General features: G+C 46.4%; 4 protein-coding genes across 4 annotated transcripts; 2 read left to right on the top strand and 2 right to left on the bottom strand.

Annotated features, from left to right (window-relative positions):
- Positions 1 to 532: 532 nt before the first annotated feature.
- On the bottom strand, positions 533 to 2,302 carry MELLADRAFT_70784 (uncharacterized protein; the record flags this gene model as incomplete). Its single annotated transcript, XM_007404951.1, has 7 exons — positions 533 to 907; positions 977 to 1,081; positions 1,155 to 1,483; positions 1,563 to 1,680; positions 1,742 to 1,820; positions 1,897 to 1,979; positions 2,041 to 2,302. The coding sequence occupies 7 exons, from the start codon at positions 2,240 to 2,242 to the stop codon at positions 873 to 875; spliced, it is 951 nt and encodes a 316-aa protein (XP_007405013.1).
- Positions 2,303 to 3,027: 725 nt separating this feature from the next.
- Positions 3,028 to 3,258, top strand: MELLADRAFT_32133 (uncharacterized protein; the record flags this gene model as incomplete). The annotated part of the gene is made up of 2 exons (XM_007405296.1): positions 3,028 to 3,081; positions 3,154 to 3,258. Coding segments are annotated over 2 exons (159 nt in total), but the record flags the coding sequence as incomplete, so codon positions are not given.
- Positions 3,259 to 8,056: 4,798 nt separating this feature from the next.
- Positions 8,057 to 8,973, top strand: MELLADRAFT_102300 (uncharacterized protein; the record flags this gene model as incomplete). The annotated part of the gene is made up of 3 exons (XM_007405297.1): positions 8,057 to 8,168; positions 8,406 to 8,672; positions 8,789 to 8,973. 3 exons carry the CDS (start codon positions 8,057 to 8,059, stop codon positions 8,971 to 8,973), a joined length of 564 nt encoding a protein of 187 aa, XP_007405359.1.
- A 4,994-nt stretch (positions 8,974 to 13,967) lies between these two features.
- On the bottom strand, positions 13,968 to 15,489 carry MELLADRAFT_90876 (uncharacterized protein; the record flags this gene model as incomplete). Its single annotated transcript, XM_007404950.1, has 6 exons — positions 13,968 to 14,280; positions 14,339 to 14,370; positions 14,457 to 14,658; positions 14,701 to 14,741; positions 15,175 to 15,252; positions 15,436 to 15,489. 6 exons carry the CDS (start codon positions 15,487 to 15,489, stop codon positions 13,968 to 13,970), a joined length of 720 nt encoding a protein of 239 aa, XP_007405012.1.
- Positions 15,490 to 19,727: the final 4,238 nt, after the last annotated feature.

Here is a 19,727-nt window from a genome sequence, read left to right as displayed (position 1 = left end):
TGCACTACTGGTAAAGAGAAATCTCAAATCATCTTTCTTCTGAACCTCATCACATATATTATCAGGATCCAAGGTGACCTCAGATTGTCCTTCCAAAAATAAAAGTAGGTCAAAAGCTGAACCAAGAGATTGTACAGGGAAATTTATAATAATCCTCTGTGTTGATATCCTGAGGGCCACCAATTCTCAACTTGTGGTGGTGGGAAATATGTACATCAACGCTCCAGCCAAGATTGTACTTCACTATCCTATGTACACCATATATGCTAGGGGGTCTTTGACGCTGAACAAGAGATCACACCAAATTCCATCTCAGGTGGAAAACATGTGCTGCTCTGGGCGCCACCAAGTGGCCCTACCCCATCTCATGCTCAATACATACTCTGACCAGAGAACTCTCAGAAGGTTAATCTTTGGGCTACTGAAGAGATTTCAACTCACACGGAAATAAGATTGGTGTTCTCATCACCCACTGTCTTACTTCAAATATAAGTCTGTCATTCCTACACAGAAAGAGTGACATTGTTAAGTTAGGATTTCCATCAGAACCAACTGCATCAGTCAAGTTTATTGTTATTGGCATGCATCGCTGTTCTGTTCAGCAACATCTTGATATACATATGGTCAAGTCACAAGGTGACCTCATTCTTTGGTGGGGAGCTATAATGACTAGGTATTTCAATAGAAGTTATCGCAACGGGCATGGTACATGGAAGACAGCGTGAATTCGGATCCAGACCTCAAGGAAAGAGTAGGGGTTTTTTGTTCAAGCGGGCTAGTGGGTACTGGTGGGTAACTTTGACTCATCTGTGATTGTAACCACTACGGTGACCGTACATTCTGGATACATTATAAAAGTTGAATGTTATCATTCATTTTTTCTGGCGACTCAAGGACTCGTCGTTCACTAATCAGGGAGCAAGATTCAATATTCAATGCCACCACTGAAGGCTTCAGTAATAACAGTGAGACTTACCGTTTAGCATCAGGGTGTCCGAATCTAAGATAACCTTGTTGCCGCTTCCCGCAACTACCGTGGCGATATCACGAGCAGCCTCAAGACGTCTGAGCTGCAGGAAACCTGTCAAGACCCGAGAGATTCATACATACTAGTCAGTAATAAATAAATGCTAGATATATGCGATGGAGCTTACCTCGGTTTTGCTTAACAGCCTCACCAATCAGTTCTGCACTTCGAGCTTCACCCTGCGCGCGAATCTTTGTAGCCTGTTTCTCTTGAATCGCTTGATCTACCAAGAAGGCAGCACGTTGTGCAGTCTGTTGTGCAATTTGTTTACTTTCAACCGCTTCACTAAATGCAGGAGAGAATGTGACATGGGTGATGGAGACGTCATCGAGAACCAAATTGAATCTTGATGCCCGGCGTGTCAAGTTTTCTCGCACTAGTCGAGATACCATCTCTCGTTGACCGATAAGCTGGGACGCATTGAATTGGGCGACCACCGATTTTAAAACTTCGTTTCTACGCTCAAAATTGTTCCAGTCAAAGCACGGTCAGTGATTTGCTAGCGCATAGGACGTGTAGTAATTTCCTCATTTACACAATACTGGGTAAGACTCGCTCGTCATAATCGGTCCCCAGCTCACGGTAAATCGTTGACAGTGATTCGATATTCGGCCGTGACAAGACCCTGCAAGTGATATTGACCATCTGTAGATCTAAGGAGAATGAAAATATTAGTGTTTGTGAGTGATCGAGATCCAAATTGAAGATACACACCTTTGGTACCAGTCAAGGAAGCAATCGTTCTAGGTTTGGCACGCACATCATACACGATCGGAGTCTCGAACCATGGAATCTAGGGAACCAAAGCGAACCATCTAAAGCTTGAGAATCAAATGCGTCTGGAATCAAGGGTCAACTTTGCCACTTGCCACAAAATGTGTTCCCTCGTTATATACATCGGGCCTCACTCCATGAAGTCTGGTATATTTGATCGCCCGGTGCCCACCGTCGACTATTTCGGCATTGGCTTCAGCGTTCACGAAGATTTCTATCATATGAAAATACGGACATACCGTTGAACAAAGCTGAATTCAGGGTCAAGGCAGCACCTCCCAACAACATCAAACCACCTGCTCCCCCCAATGCTTTCCCGATCCCCGAAGGTCCACCTCCAAAATTACCACCTCCAGAGCCACCAGGTCGTCCACTGGTGTGTCCTAAGTTCTTGACTTGCTGTGCGAAGATTTTCGCGAATTCTCGACCTTGTTGATTCATGTTATTAGTCTGGTTTGGATCAGAGCGTCAAGAATCGCATACAAAAAATCCACTTTCTGCTTGACACTTGCGGTACCGACACTTTCGCCGGGTACAGCCTAATCTGATGAAGTTGATGGGTCCGGGTACCGAGGGCCACGATACACTCGTCGGGGTGCTATCTAAGTCTTCGGTGAAACTTGGTGTGGCGCTGCTCAGCGGCTTTTCTAGATTTTTCTAGTGTGAGCCATCAAGTGGTAGATCAATCGATTGCGTTGGACTCTGCAACCTCTGCCATCACCAGGTTTCCATGAGGCATATGTCGCCTCTCGTCTATAAAAGGAGCATCCTTCAGAGCGATGTAATCATCAGATCATCGAATAGCTAGCAATCTACCAGCGCTTCAAAGGCAATCAAATACTCTCACTCGCAAACCCATTTTTTGACAACTCACCATGTCTTACTCTCTAATTGTACCTACTCAATGGGATGACTTCGAATCCATGTTTGATAAACTGGTCACCGATCGTTACGGCCCAGCTCCCAACGGCCCTAAAAGCTCCAATCGAAACGGCCCCAACTCGGGCTCAGCCGAAAAGCAAGGTTCAAGCATCGTCAGCCGAGTACTTCGCCCAAAGATTGATATTGTGGAAACAAGTGACGATTTCATCTTGACGGCTGAATTACCTGGTGCTAAAAAAGGTGTGTAGGATCGTAATTCCTGCAAACGTGCCCGAGTGACTTTGATCTGATGAGTTTGCTTCAACACAGAGGATATCTCCATTGACCTTCAAAACGGCCGACTTACTGTTAGCAGTCAAACTAAGTCTTCTTCTGAACATTCCACCGGCAATGTCCGAGTAAGTATCCTTAGTTTTGTCCCCCAACACCAACAATTTGACCTGACGAGCACGTGGTGAATGTATTATCAGGTTTCTGAGCGATCCTTTGGAACCTTCAGTCGCACAATTGCCGTCCCTGAAGCTATCACTCATGATCAAATCAAAGCGAGCTTTACTGATGGTGTCTTAGAAGTCAAAGTTCCCAAAGTCAAAGTCGACAAGGAAACGCGCAAGATTCAAATCTCTTAATCATACCATTGGAAGTTCTCTATCCCTGTTTTATTATCTATTCTGTCTCTTTTCTTCAATTAAATCTTCAATATCCCACAGTTTTTCTTCTTCTGGTACTCCCTCTTGTAAAATAAAAAATGATTTTATGAATATCATAAAGAAATGCAATCAGCATGTTGTCTTTTTACACTAAGTGAGCGTTCCAAATCCAGCCGCAGGGAGGGACTTCAAGCACTTGATGCCATTGGGAGCCCATTTGGCTACACTTGAGTCATCTTCTGCCAATCTAGCACACACAGCTTTTGAGACATCAGGGGTTTGATCTGCATAGCACCACCCCATTCCACTGTACTTGCTCAACCCTTTCACAACATAGAACACCCCTTTGAGCTGCAAAGAGAGACAAAATCAGCTTCTATATCAGGTATCATAAAAACCTCATGGTACATAGATCCTTGGTAAAGTTTCTCTGGCAATGGTCAAAGGTCTTTTCAATACTTTTGCATCACTCTTTGCCTTTCAGCTTGTTTGTGCATGTCTCCCATGTCAAAGTCTTCTGCCCTGTCTTGGCCATTTGTGCCTCCTGCTTCTCAGCAATCAAGAAGTTGATCCTGTATTCCTCGTGATCATTGGTCCACTTGGCCTTTGTTGTGCAAGGATTTTGTGTTTGTGTTGGAAGCATAGCAATCAGAACCAAACAGAGTAAAGTTGAAAATTGGTCACTCTCAGTTGGAGTCCTTTCAGTACAATTTTCTTTTACAAGGGCTCCTCATGTTTCATCTTCATGTACAAAAAGGGTGAAGCAGGACCTTCGCAGGTCTATGGGGGTCATCAGCAAGATTGAGTAGAGAATATTTTGAACAGCAGTTTATTGAGTATATATTTCATCTTCAGACAAAATAGATGTTGTATTGAATAAATGTATTGTTGTATAAACACAAAGAACTCAGAATCCACAACTTGATGTATGCCTCCAGCTTACATCAGGGTTTGGAAGGTTTGCGGGACCTTTGAAAAGCTTCAATGGAAGAATTCTAACCTTGAATCATTGTGATAAATAACCATCCATCCTGAGTGGCTAAGTTTCTACTTAGTTCTAAGCACATTAGTTCTGTGCTATATGTGCATTACTCACATATACCACCCTGAAACTCCCCCTCCTATGACCTCATAGGTTGGTGGAGCTTTATGGGGTGGCGGGCCGCAGGCCGCCCTGGTTCTGCGTGGGTCGGAAAACTTTCCTGCCCTCGCAAACCAAATGACTGTTTTCCGTATTGGCCGTTGTGAGCTACCGGTTTGGAGCAACTCAACACCTCCCATCTGCCGTAGTTTCTACCGAGACTCGGTATGGTGAGTTGCCCCAAACTCGGTGGCAGCTACGGACTCTCTTGCTTCTCTCAATCCGAGACTTCTCTCAGGTGTCTTTCTCGAGTAGAATTTTATTTCACAAGCTTTACCTCATACTGGGCTGAGCCTCCTCGGAAGATCTACAATTCATACACATGCTACTCCTATAGGAACTTCTTATGCACGGTTGGTCTGTATATTTTGGCTACAGGTGTTGTCGTTGAGTTCCGCTACCCTCTTCCTTGGCTAAACTCTAACTGAAACTTATTTGGTTGTACTGAATAAACGATCATTTCTCAGTTCCTCGCCTCCATCTCTTTTAAAAACTCTGGGAGGTGATTTCTGCTTACCTTTTTCCTCCAATACCGTTTTCCAATGCCCTTGGTTCTCTCTTGTTCCGGTTGTCTATTGACCACAGAAGGGTTTTCGCCTCTCTCAGCTCCGCCTCGCTGTACTCCTTCAGGTAGCATTCCACTGCTTTTGATTTCCAGCAACCTTGCCTCATGATCCGCTCTTTTTCCCAGCCGAGATTCCAACGCAGTGATGCCCCTCCTACACGGAAGGAGTGCCCGGACCATCCTCCTACTCTCACACCTCCCGCTCCCCAACGTTCTTCCAGGGTTCCCATCAACAAACGTCTTGAAAGAGGCACCCTTGATCTTCCTGCTCCAAAACCGAATAGCGGATCGTCGGGTCTGTGGGATGGGAATTGGGCTTTCAGTCTCTCCAGCGCCGCGACTGGGTCCAGAATTGAGGGTTGCGAAGGGAGCCGGATTATTTGAACCTCTCCTGGGTTCGCTGTCTTGGCTCTCCACAAGGTCAGTATTGCCACTTTCTTTTCCCCTGAACCTTTGAAGTTTAAGTCGCCAAAAGTTAACATCCCTTCTGATCTCAACTGGCGCGTAATCTCCCCTAGGCGCATCATGCCCCAGAACGCGACTAATGCTGCCAATGCTATGGCTTCTTGTACGTCTGTCCTACCCGCTAGATCGCATACCAGCCCAATCAACTCACGTAGCATTATCAGTATTTTCTCATTTCCATCCGGTCCTTTCCCGTCTGTCTTGCCCGGTTCTAGTGAGATCTGCTCTTCCGCCCTTTCCGTTGCTTGGAGTAGAGCGTTGATCACGCGTTGGTCTAGGTTGGGGGGTACAAGCTTTGTCGCCATTTGCCAGGCTCGGAGGCCTGCTAAATATTTGACGATTGTTTTGGACTTGATGAGCCTCCTCGCTGCCGTATCCCTGTCCGCCTCCGACTGACCAGCCCAAACTATGAAACCGTATACGTCTACCGCTTTCACCGGAACCGCCTTCTCCCAGTCTTTCTTCTGATCTAGTATGTACTCTTTGAATTTAGCGACCGCGCTGCTATAGCCTTGCAAAGTTGATTCGGCCCAAGCTCCTCCCACCATGTGCTTAGCAATGTTCCTCTCCTCCTTGTCCTCTATCTCATTCACGGCTTTCTTGAAGTTAGGCCTTTCTCTGCTGCTGCTGGGTCTGGACATATCGTAACTGTTGGTGCTTTGTTTGGAATTGTGGACGCTTTGATGAACCTTCTTAAGTCTTGCGGTATCTCAACTTGCAGCCTATCTTGATCTTCTCGACCGATTCTAATGCCTCTAGATAGATCGTCGGCGTCGTTTGCCAGTGAGTTCACCTATTTCTCCTTGAGGTCGCAGTCAAGCTCGACTAATCTCCGTTGGATTATCCTCCATTCATTGTTGACTGATACATGTCTTGATTTCAGGTTTTGAACTACGGCCTCTGTGGTCGTATTATCCGTCAGAAACACCAATCTCCGTCCCTTCACTATTTGGGATCTTGCTGCCATTTCGAGGCCTAGCCGCACAGCTATAGTCTTGGCCCAGGCGATGTCTTGCTTCACGCCGAGTTCGTCTGTTGAGTTCCAACCTTCTTTCAATTTCCACTGCGCCCACTTGCTGCCTACGATCACGCCAATTCCGTGAGTTATTGCTGCGTCGCCTCCCCAGCCTAGCTCTAGAAGCTCCTTCTTCGGTAGTAATTTGTGGTTGGTAAACGACTTCAACATCCTCTTCCAGTCCCAGAGGTCCTCCTTAACGTTATTCGGCATCTGTCGCAGGGCTTTCTTGTTTACCCATGTTGCCATCCAGTGGTGTACATTTGGGATGAAACATTTCATTTGTGGCAACATGTACGTCAGGTGGTGCAGTTTTCCGGATAAATTCTCTACTTCCTGGTAGGAGAAGGGTCCGACTTGATTTAATGCTTCGTCCACTTGCATCCTCCTCTCTTTTAACTTCTCCTCCGGTAACCTCACTGATTTCTCTTTTCCGTTCCAAATGAAACCTATGTACTTTTGTTCGGTCTTGAACTCCGAGTATTTTCTGTTGTTGGTTTTAACTCCTAATCTTGCACTGGCCTCTACTACGTCGAGCATAGATGTTGCCTTTCTTCTTTCCTTCACCTTGACAAACAGATTGTCGTCTAGCCAACGAAACACCTCCGCAAACTCAAACTCCGCCTTCATCAACTCCTTCCAGGCGTCTGCCAGCCCACCAAAACTTCCGCAGCCTGCCACACCCCCAAAGGATACCCCTCGTGTCCAGGATTATGAATCCCTTGTTGGTGCGTATTGCCAGCAACCGCCATTGGCTTGGGTGTGTCGGGATTTGGCAATACACCTTTTCCCAATCAAAAATCCCCAATTCCAACTCTCCCTCTGTCTCTACGAAAAACGTGGCTACCTTTGCAAAGTCGTCCCAGGTAGTTTTGAATCTCAACTTGTCAACAAATGAATTTACTGACGGTGTTCTTTCATCAAATTCAGGAAAGGAGAGGTCGTTTATTACCCTCTTTGAACTGTCTCCGTTTGTCACCACTCCCATCGGGCTGGTCCTGAAGAACCCGAGGTACTGTTGAGCCTCCTCCACCAAGAATGGCCCTCTCATCCTTCCGGAGTCCAACTCTTTTTGTATTTTTTTGACCATCACCTTGTTTCCGGCCACTGATCTCTCGTGGTTCGGAGGTGAATAGTACTCTAGGCCTTCAGTCGAGTGCTCAGGTATGCCCTGATCAAAACCCTCCTTGAAACCTACTAATATTTTTTGATGTTTATCTAAAATCTTGTGCCTCCTCAACATCTTCTCCCATTCTACCAAATTCATCTTGCAGGTTATCTCCGTCGGCCAGTTCCTGTTCGGCTTCAGCTCTGGCTCTCGCTTTTTCCCTGCGTCGGTTTTCCGGTTTGTTAGTATGGCAAAGACTCTGCTATATCAGTGGACTTGCTCACCCTCCTGGGTGCTTTCCACTTTTGTCCCGGTGCATTCCTCCTGGGGAGTACCTCCAACTTTTATTGTGGTTGCTTCCGTCTCTTCGCCGCCTGAATGCGTTTGAGGGACACTGGTTTTGGAAACGGGGGTGCTATCGTAAGTAAAATGTCTCTCTCTATGTTTTTAACTCTCTCTCGCCCCCTTTTCTCTGTGGGGCTTTGTCTTGGGACTTTTTTGTCCTGGTGCCTCCGGTCTTGGATATTACCCCGGGCACGTGGTCAGTTTTATTAGGGCCTTGCTCTTATGGGCTTGGCACCTTGTATTGTTCTCTGATGTGTCTATGACTTATATTGACATTGGAACTTTTCAAAACGGTATGAAGAGGACAAAAACTAGGCAACACAGGAAAAACTGAGAATGGGAAACCAATCATCCCATCCCAAAGGCCAATTCTTTCCTTCACACACCGCCCCCTCTTGAAAACCTGGTTTTCCTATTGGACCTAAATTTCTAGGGTCGGTTGAGGAGTGCGCATTCTTTTGTGAGAGGAGTGTAGGTGATATAATTTGGGGAAAGAGAGGAAGTATTGCAGGTTTGAAAATTTACCACTGCTGCTTATTTGCGTTGTTCCGGTGGACTATTGCTAGTGTGCCTCTTTGGCCACTGCTGGTCCCTGAAGTTGGCTTCGGAACTATTGCCAACTGGTTGTTTGGTTCGCTTGGACCGGTGTTCGCGTTTGAATGGCTGAAACCTTGGTTGCTTCCGCTCGCGTACTGGTACGGTTGGTAATTTGCATATTGCGGGTATGCAAAAGCGGGGAGGGTGTGATATTGGTTGTTGTAAGGTGCAAACCCGAAACCACCGTTTCCTTTTGCGTAACTTTGATTTCCGCCGTAGGTGGTGTTTCTGTCTTGGTAGCCTCGACCTCCACCCTGGTTGTTGTTCTTGCTGAACTTATTGTTGGCTCTCTTCCCACCTCTACTGTTGTCGTAGTTGCTGTTCTTCCAACTGCTGTTTGCGGTGTTGGAGCTCTGGTTGGCTGCTGCGAACTCCCATTTTATCAGGCTTCGCTCCTTTGCTAGGTTCAGATCCGGTGTCGCGACTACCAACACCAAGACAGCAGCGCTGCTTGTAGCGCTAGCGTAACGCTAACGTAACTCTAAGCGGCACGCTATCTGATAGCTCAATGTGTCTCAAAAAAGCTACGTTGGCAGATTCTTGTAACAGGTCTTTTTCAGATGAGTTACGTTAGCCCCTTTGGATAACGGGGTGTTTTTTATTGAGTTACGCATCAGCCCCGCACCCCGTTACAGTAGCTATGTTGCGCGTAAGGAACCGTAAGGGGCTGACCAGGGCTGAACTTTCCTAATACGGCCATATGTACACCACAGATGCGTTTTGCCCGCCTACAGACGGTCTCGCCAGGCCGACGGCAGACGGCCTGCCTTTGCAGAGGGGCAGGCCGTCTACAGATGGCCCTCACGCAAGAAGTCTGGCAGGCGCCTGCTGGGCTCGCCTGCAGGCCGCCTTGTTTGGGCCGGCTGGCGAGCTGCAATCCGCCTTTCGACGGTCAGCTGGCTCTAAAGCCCGACACCTCTGGCGGGTTTTCTGCACTCGGAACTCGTTTCTGATCCGGTTCAGGTTTGGACCGGGTGTTTTGTGGCTCACGGGGGGGCTCAGCTCAGCTCAGCTCGTGGGCGCATTGATAATACAAAAGATTAAATATTTGATTTCACAGTCTATTTACAAGTCTTATGAGAGAGGAAGTGTAAATTATGCTAGGTGGGTACTGGGAAGCGAAGGTATGAACTGGTAAAAATGGTTGGCAATGAGTAGTAGCCCTCTCAGAGATTAATCATTCTTATTGGAGACCTTTCTGAGGTTAGTTGAATGGAAGTTGACTTACAACTATAGCGAGAGGCTTCTATCATGCGAACCCACCTTACAACCATGGCCATCACCAACAGGAGCAGCACTAATCACATTCAAACAACATAAAAAGACAGTGGTCAGTAGCAAGGGAAAAATCAATCGAGATCCAGATGAGAAGCAGTAGCTTTATGGTGGTTAAATTATCGAAGCTTGAGTTTAAGATTTGAATTCAATGAAACAAAGAATCCGAGTGTGTATGATTGGGTTGATCGAGTCATTCTAGAAACGCACTGTTGTACATTTTGAGGCCGACAAATAAAAACAAGGTCACGTTGATGTCAGCATTGGTAAAGCTTGGAATGAAGTTAGAAATGTGTTCAACTCGATGATAAGGAGGTGACTTGATAACTGAGAGTGACAAGCTTGTATAATCTAAAGGAAATAGATGTATGAACGTCAACATGACAAGGTCAAATTGTAACTAACCAAATGACATGTTCCTTGAGTCAAAAACCTTTTAGGATTTTCGAAGAATAGTGATGAGTTGTTTGGGGTACCGCCTCCACCAGCTAGGTCGAGAAAGATCGAGTGCCAATGAATTGGAGGGGGTGATTTGTTAATAGGGAACAATGCTGCGAGATAAGGAGGAAGTCCGGAAGGAAGAGTGAGTGCGAGAGTGCTACTTACCTGATGAGCCACGAATTTGACCATTGGTAACAGTTTGACCTTTGGCTACATCATGATTCTAGTCGAAAGGAGATTGAAGTGTTTTCTTGATTCCTTATCATTTAAGATTAAAAGTTGTTCTTTGTCATGGGATTGCTGCGTACTGCGGAGGTGCGACATGCTGGCTGTGCAATTGCCGATGTTCATGGTGGGTGTCTGGTGCTGTCTGGTGGCGGTCTGTTGGCCTTTTGCAGGCGGATCGTTGGTCCATGAAGGATGCCAGGCAGCAGACCGCCTACTGATGGCCTGCAGTCCACTATCAATCTGATTTTTTCTCAGATTTACACGCCGGAAATATGGCCGCCATCAGCCCGCCTATAGATGGGCTTTGAGTCGGTCTTCAGGCCGTATTTTGACCTGGCCATTCTCAGACGGCGTCAGGCCAATTTCGGACAAAAGACCCTCCCGTGGTGTACAGTTGTTTTCAAAAAGCTTGCCGAAATTTGCCCGCAAAACTCGAGCTATTTGGCGGTGAAATTGTGGCAAGCTTTTTGCAAACGACTGTAAATACACTCTTTTCAACAAAAACATCACTAATCACCACCAATTACAGATCGATCACGTAATATCAACTCCTATCAACTCTCATTCTCAACTTGTGGGTTTGACCTATTCAATTCAATCTATAAATCATTTTAAAACTTTACCTCTTACTCAACTTTTCACTTGAAACAAGGCGACTGAAGGATAATCATCTGTCCAGCAATGTATCGAATCAGATGAGTTGTCATTCAAGAGTTATTAAACTTATTGGACCTCCCTTTGGTCTGGATCAACATGAAGAAGTATTTGAAAACAGGAATTCCAATCTCGGAGCTGTATCACTTCGACTCAATCAAAACGTTTGAAAGAAATGTCGCAAGGTTTTTTGATCAATTTGAGCGCTTCCAGATTTTTGATCCTTTTCTCGTTTTGTTTTTGATCAGACTGTTTTTGAAAGGAGCTTATTTTGATACAACAATCGATCTCATTTCCAAAATCGAAGACCACATCATTAAGATCATCTCATTTATATAAAATCCAGCACCATCACCCATCAAAAACAAAAAGATAGGACAAATAGATGAAGCAGGAATAGCACAACCTACACTTATCTTGATTTGAATCATTAAACCCGTTTACAAGTTGATTAATCCGTAATCAAATTGAAGACTTAAGAATCCGAATTTCAAATCGGAGCCTTTTACCTTCACTTACACAAAAACTTATCAATTCATCAAGTAAAAGATTATCTGAATTACAAACTTCAGTTCTGTCAACTACTTCCTTAAACCATCGTTCTGTGTTAACTATCTTAAGAACTTATCCCTATATTGATGCTGGAACAAGTGTAGCCACTGTAGAGATTTCTAGAGCTTTGGACGCGAATAGGACATGGGATGAAGTGGTTGAAAAGATTTAAGTCCAATGGAATTTGATTTTAATGTGACATGATAGTAATAGAGATCATGCTCAAGATTCACATGTCTTTTCATGCTGTTCCGATTCCTTTTTGTATGTATATGATTGAGCACATTTAGGGGTGAATCAAGGGTATTACAAGTAATTTTATGCTTTTACAAGAGACTTTTTTTCCAGTTATCGAGCTACCGTAGCTCTAGCGTAACTATACTAGTTGCGTTATCAATGTGAGATAGCAGCAAGATTACGTATCAGTTACGCAAAAATAGATAGCGTAACTGGATGAGCAGCGTTAGCCATTCAAGAAATTTCCTGATAACTCATAAAGCTACTCTACACACAACTCGTCCCGTAACGCTGCGTTGCGCTGCTGTCTCAGCGTTGCGACTACCGTAGAGTACGGGTTCTCCGTGTGGCTTCTTTTGCCCATAGCCTCCGCTTTGTCTTTCGCGGCTCTTAAGATATCTTCGTGAAGTACTCCTGCATTACTCATCACCCTTTTTCCATCCTTTAGTCTGAATTGCATAACTAACTTTCTGACTTTGATACAGTATCGTAAAGCTATCATCCAACAAGATGTGGACCTCCGTATCTCGATAACGTTCAGCTTGTGCTTCCTGAAATTGTCGGCGCATTGCTTCATATTGTAATATTCCTCTACGTAACGTATGAATAAATCCATATGGTCGAGCCAGTCACCATAGGATAGCAGCAACTCTTCCTTTGGCTCTAAACCGGAGTACGTCATCGTCTCATCTCCTTCTTGCAATTCCTTAATTGACTTCACTTTCTTTTGACTGGCCTTTTCCGCGTCTCTGTCTATCCAGTCCATATTGAAGACTGTCAAGGGGACAAATGCCTTCAACTTGGTCATTCGTTGGTGGAAAAAGTTCGATAGTTTCAGTGTGAGCACCAACCAAGGCACGACTTGGTGCGGAGTTCCATGAAATAGGACATTGTGTAAAGATGTCAGAATATGCTTGTAGCGGGGTAACCCGCGTGCGCTTCTTCCAGAATTGAGTTGCAAGAAAATATTGAGAATTTTCCCGCAACCTCAATTTCCCGCTAGACAAGCATTCTGCCATCGACACAACTCAGATCCTCTCAAGTTTCGTAAAACTTATATTTCATCACTAAAAATTTCACGGAAAATTTCATTGCTCGCAATTCAAATACTTAAAATTCAAAGGAACAGAAAGAAGAATAGATGGCTACATTCGACGAAACATTAGAGGAAGCAAGACGACTGGCAGAGGAAGCGCTGAGAGAAGGAACAGCGAGAGCGGGAACAAGGAGCCAATCCCGGAATCGTGAAGGGAAAGTAGAGAACGAGGCCGACACAACAAGGATCCTTGCACCAGAGACACCAGAAGTGGAAGGAGAAAACCTGGAAATAGAAGAAGAGGAGGAAGATGAAGGAGAAGAAGAAGAGGAATCAGATAGGAGGAATGGAGGACCACCGAGACAGGCGACAGAGCCTGGGAACGGACTGAAGATACGGATAAATTGTAAGAATCACAACACCTCAATCTCCCCTGTTTCAGTCTGGTTTTCCCCCACCCCCCCCCTTTATCATCATTTTCCTCTATCACACTCCAAGGCCCAGAGATAAATCTCGTCACACAAAAGTGTGGAAAGGGTACAAAGGGCACCAACAAACAAGTTGAGGCGGCAGGAGCTACATCCTGATTATCGAAGAATAGAGCCCAGCACGCCCTGAAAGCAGGAGCTCCAGCGAAGCTGAGGCAGGCAGAGCTAAATCTGACCACAAAAAAGAAAGCCTAGAAAGGAAGACAAACTCATGTCATTATAAAAGAACCGTCAATACCGAGGCAGGCAGAGCTAGATCTGACCAATTTTTAACCCGAGGAAAATCAAACCTCCGTTTTTTAACCACATCCAAGATACAAACAAAGTCATAGATGACTAACATTGGGGGTTTTTATTCATGTCCGATAACTTGTGTAGCAAGTCAACCCAGGAGTGCGGGAGACCCAGCCAGAGACCTGTGGTGGAAGTCCATCGTAGAGACGTACGCTGAGGACAACATCCAAGCTGGACGAGTGATGCTAAACGCCTATCGAGCGGCATACGGGGTAGTACCGTACGAGCCAGAGGACCTGGTAACAGCAAGTATAGCCGTACTGGGACAGCCACCAAACCCAGCAAGCGTGAGGATTAAGCGCCAAAGGACGGCATCGATAGTAGCCGGAGGTGACGATCCAAACGAAATGACGGCCGTGAATGAGATGACGGATGGAGTGAGAGAGGAGAGAACAGAAGTACCCCCTAAACCGATGAAGCAGAAGAAGGCGGAAAGAGAAGTCAGAGATCTGATCGACCCAGAAAGCGAGATGGTGTTCGTCGACGAACAATTCTCAAACTCGAGTCTGATTCAACTATCAAGCGGAATAAACAAACGTATGACAAAGTTGACAGGATACGTACCGTTGACGGTTTTCAACCTCGAATGGATAGACCTTGATTCTCAGAAAGCCGCTACGAAGAAAACAAAGTCTCTTAAAGAGTTACAGGAAGAAGAGTCGACAACTTATACTGGACTCACTCCGAAGGACAAGCTCCTCATGTCATATGGAGACTGGATAGATGCAATAGACTTATTCATCCGGTATGTCGACGAGCAGTACCACATGAAGACGTGTGCCGAGATGCTGAGGAGACACAAGGACAATGTGGTTGAAATCCGACGTTCGACGTCGTGCTGGATGATAGCACTACGATACTGTATAAAGGTAAGCAGGGTCAGACTATATCAAGAACAGAGGACCGTAATGTCATCAGATACTTACAGAGCAATCCGCTTGGAAACGATGACGACCAGGTTAGGAAACTAGTCATGCAGGTGCAAATTGGAGAGTCCGGAAAGCGAGAGATGTGCAATGCGGGAGTGATGCACGAGGCCCTTCTGAGGGCGGCGAAAGACAAAGTGGAAGCGATGGGGGAGAGGAGTTTCACGGAGAACCCCTACGTAGCTGGCCAGAAGACGCTACAGACGCAAGTAGCACAGGTTGCGGAGCAACCAATAACGTCGAAGACATCAGGCTTCGAAAAACGCCAGTACGCAGCGAACCACCAGAGCGCTAGAGGCGGAGGTGGTAACCGAGGAGGAAACACGTGGCGCGGAAGAGGGAGAAACCAAAAGAACGGCTATTGGCAAAGTCGAAACGCCCATAATCAGCCTATGAACACCGGACAGTTCGGAGCTCACAGCAACGGAGGATACGGTGTGGCGATTAACGGAGGGGGTTTTGGAAATTACCAACCTTTCCAACATAGCATCCAACCGGTACAATATAGCTCCAACCCGTTCCGCCCTTTTGGTTACCAGAACCACAACCAGTCTCCAGGAGGTCAATGGAATGACCAGAGCACGGGGACCAATTTTGTTAACAACTACCCAAGCGGTGAAGGTTCGTCAGGTCCGAGGGGAGGAACAAACAACGCAGGAGCGAAAAACACGCATGGAGGAAAGACCACCTAGTAAGTGTAATGTAAACGTACATGTTCCCCTCCAAGAGACTTACTCGGGTCCCAAAACCTTCCATTCCAATTCGTAAGACATCCATCGTTCCTCGCATATGTCTCGGAGAGCGCACCTAAATCTAAAGCAAACAGACAGATGAGGAAAGCGAGTAAGGGTCATATCCATACCAAAGAGGACAGAGGGGGAGGAAGATGGTTTTCTTTTTTGTCACAAGTCACCGTCGTGTTGCAAAACTTGTTGTTTTTTTCTCAATGTCCATCTATCCAGAATATGAGGTGAATGAAAAAGATACGCGAGATATACGCACGTGTTTTTCAGGCATACAGAGAGAATCCCCCAAGAGAGGAGAGGAAAGATTGAGTTGATGATATTGACGAGTTCCAACCCTACCCCACCCCCACCCCCCCCTCCCTTTTCTGCCCACAACAGCCCTGACGGGAAAGTTGAGACGTACCCAGAGAGAAGAAATGTCGAGCAACAACTCGACCAGATACCCGAGCAAACCAAAGATGTAATCCTGACACAGGGCCGACAGGAAAGAGGGGTAGACGTCGGTATAGGAGAGAGTCAGACGGTGAGCAAAAAACCGGAGGAGAGAGCCTGGCCTACGGAAGTAAAGTGCGAGATGAACATAAAAGCCTGGGTAGAATTGGCAAAGGATTTAGGAGTGGGAATGAAGCACATGAACATAATAGAAGGCTTCAGGATCGGTTTTCACCAGGGTATCCCAGAACACACGCTGAAAGGCAGAAAGTACTACTCACCGGAAAACCACGTGAAGACCAAGGCGGAGAAGGACATCATAAGAGAAAAGATAAAGAAGGAAGTGGAGGCCGGCAGAATGGTGGGACCTTTCACGGAAAAGGAGGTGTATGAGAAGATTGGTTTCTTCAGGACTAGCCCGATGGGGAGCGTGGTGAATGGAGACGGCACAATAAGGATAATCAACGACCTATCATACCCGAAAAATGAAGACGATACACCATCAGTAAACTTGTTCGTAGACAAAAGAGAATTCGAAACGACCTGGGATGATTTCGACAAGGTACTCACTTTTTTGATAGAACACGAAGAAGAATTAGAATTTGGGATCTTTGACTGGGAAAAGGCCTACAGGCAAATTCCCATCCACCCATCACAGTGGAGATACCTAATGGTACGAGGCCCGGACGGAGAGATTTACTTCGACTTGAGGGTATCCTTCGGTGGCGTGGCAGGATGCGGTAGCTTTGGAGGTCCAGCGGATGCATGGAAAGAACTGATGCACAAGAAATTCGGATTCTTGATGGTGTTTCGGTGGGTAGATGACAACCTATTCATAAGAAGGAAAAAGGATACAAACAAAGTGTCAATGAAAGAAGTAGTGGAAGCTAGTGCGGAATTAGGTGTACGTACAAATGAGGGTAAGTACTCGGAGTTTAAGACGGAGCAAAAATATATTGGGTTCATCTGGAATGGGAAAGATAGGACAATACGTCTACCAGAAGAAAAATTAGAGATGAGAAAGCAACAGGTGAACGAGGCACTGACGAAGCAGGGATGACATACCCATAAGGAAATCGAAAAGCTAATTGGTATATTAGTTCACCTGACGAACATCATGCCGCAAATGAAATGTTTCTGTCCGAGTTTTTACAACTGGTTGGCGACGTGGGTGAACAAGTCGGCAAAGAGAGAAATGCCCAGGAACGTAGTAGACGACCTCTGGGAATGGAAGTGGGTTCTGAAGGATTTCAAGAATAGGAGAATAGTACCAAGAAAGTCGGCGGTAGACATCGGTTGGGTCGGGGATGCCTCGACAGATTATGGTATTGGCGTGTTAATAGGAGAGAAGTGGAATCAGTGGACACTAAAGCCAGGCTGGTCTGACAGAGACGCCCTAGGTGTCAAAAGAGACATAGCCTGGGCCGAAACGGTGGCGATCAGGCTGGGCTTGGAAGTCGCGGCGAGAGTGGTAGTGGTTGAAGGAAAGAAATTGTTGTTCCTCACGGACAACACGACAGCGGAGGCAGTGGTCCGAAACTCAAAGTCGAAACATGTCGCAGTCAACAAAGAGTGGAGGAAAATCGAGCGCCGACTGGCGGAGCTGGACTGCGATCTGGAAGAAAAACGAGTAACATCCAAAAACAACGACGCAGACGCACTGTCTAGAGGAACCGACCTTAAATCGAAAGAACAAAACCGCATTAGTTTCAGATTACCGGACGACTTAGAAGACTATCTGGAAGAGAGCAAGCCCGCGAGAAAGGAGAAAAGTCATGGAGAAAACGGAGAAACTCAATTTTAGGATGATAGAAGAAGACATCCGAGGCAAATCGGGAAACTTGAGCGGCGACACTCAAGACAGGACAAAGCTGCAAGTGGCACGCCACATGGTGGGAGGTACATGGACCGAGAAGACCTTGCAGGGGTACGGAAGCGCAGTGACAAAGTATAGAGAATACATTGAAAGCAAAGGCAGAAGATGGGAATCGGCGATTCCATTAGGGGCTACAGATGTGTATGGATTCCTAGTGTGGGCGAGTGCGTCCAATTCAAACAAGGAGACGTCAGCAAAACGGGTAGTGAAAGCAAAGACACTCGAAAAATATCTAGCAGGCTTACAAGCATGGCAAATGGCGTCGGAATTGAAACCACCGGACTTAGATCAAAAGATGGTGAAAGGGATCCTGAAGGCCTCGGAGAGAGCAGAGGAGAGATTGATGCTGGCTGAGGAGGTCGAAGCGTACAGGATAGAGAAACTACCGGTCACCGTGAAGCAAATCTCACACATCGTTTTCAACTTCGCAGGGAAAGACGAGCTAGATGAACTGATATCGACAGCAAGCTTGGTGGCCTTCTGGGGTATGATGCGGCTGGGAGAGTTGACGAGGCAAAACCGGGAGGAAGGCATGCTGGTGGTAGATGATCTAAGGTTCGAAGGAGAAGGTGCAAAGAAAGTCGCCATTCTAAGTCTATGGAGGGCGAAAACAGCCAAGCCGGGGAAAACACAAGAAATCAGGTACGTTTTTGAGGAGAACAGACGGAAAGAAGAAAGAGAGCTGACCAAAAGCACTACTCACAGATTGGAGACTCAAAACTCAGTCTTAGACCCAGTAGCAGCTCTAGAGAGAATGGTGGAGAAGATCCCAGCGAAAAGAGGTTCCAATGCGCTGTTCGGTTTAGGCGCGGGGAAGTTCAGGAGAGCGATGACAAAGGAGTTGTTCATGAGTAAAGTAACGCAAATATGGGGTAAGAGTGGAGCAAAAGACGGTCTGTGGTCAGGCCACTCATTTCGGGTCGGAGGGGCCTCGTTGAGGTGGAACCTGGGATGGAGCAAGGAACGGATAATGAAAATGGGAAGATGGGAGTCAAGAGCAGTTGACGCTTACCTTAAGAACTACACGATGTGGGAACTGGAGGAAACGAAAACGCTGTTGAGAGCGATTAGTAGAAAGGACAAGGCCTGAGGGATCGACAGAGGTTGGAAAAAAGCCACTGAGGATTGTACAGCGGACTTATACAGACGGGCAAACTGAAATGAACTCTACTGAATTGGGGAAAGGCTATCTCGCACGATACAAGACAAACCCTACTGAGTTGGGGCAAAGTTTATCTGACGTACAGAACACAGAACATCCCTTTTAAAAGAGAGAGAGAAATTTGTAGACAGACAGACACACAAGAAGTCATTAGATCAGAAATAAGAAAACAAAAGGCGGGACGTCCCTGAGAGCTCCGGGGTAACTCAACAAGTCGAGACTCACAGCGAGCCCCGACAGATGGGCAGACGAGCTACCCAGGAAGCTTCAGGGACGTACCACGACTAAAAGGAGCTAACCAGGTTTGGCGGGAGAGAACAAAATTTCTCACCGACGCAAACCTAGAGGCCCGCCGGCGGCGCCCCCCCCCGAACCCTTAGGGCAGCAGAACTATCTGCGATCCTAAGGGAGGTGGTTGGTGATTTCCTAATGATGTAATATACATAAAAATCACAACTCCAAATTAGAATGGAGTGTGAGCACCAACCAAGGCACGACTTGGTGCGGAGTTCCATGAAATAGGACGTTGTGTAAAGATGTCAGAATATGCTTGTAGCGGGGTAACCCGCGTGCGCTTCTTCCAGAATTGAGTTGCAAGAAAATATTGAGAATTTTCCCGCAACCTCAATTTCCCGCTAGACGAGCATTCTGCCATCGACACAACTCAGATCCTCTCAAGTTTCGTAAAACTTATATTTCATCACTAAAAATTTCCACCCACCCACCCGGCAAAGTCGTGGTCCCCAGGTTTGGCGGAAGAGAACAAAATTTCTCACCGACGCAAACCTAGAGGCCCGCCGGCGGCGCCCCC

Source organism: Melampsora larici-populina (assembly GCF_000204055.1).
Source record: "Melampsora larici-populina 98AG31 unplaced genomic scaffold MELLAscaffold_3, whole genome shotgun sequence".
Taxonomy (NCBI): Eukaryota; Fungi; Basidiomycota; class Pucciniomycetes; order Pucciniales; family Melampsoraceae; genus Melampsora; species Melampsora laricis-populina.
Note: the sequence above shows the minus strand (reverse complement) of the source record. Positions and strands in the feature narration are given on the sequence as shown.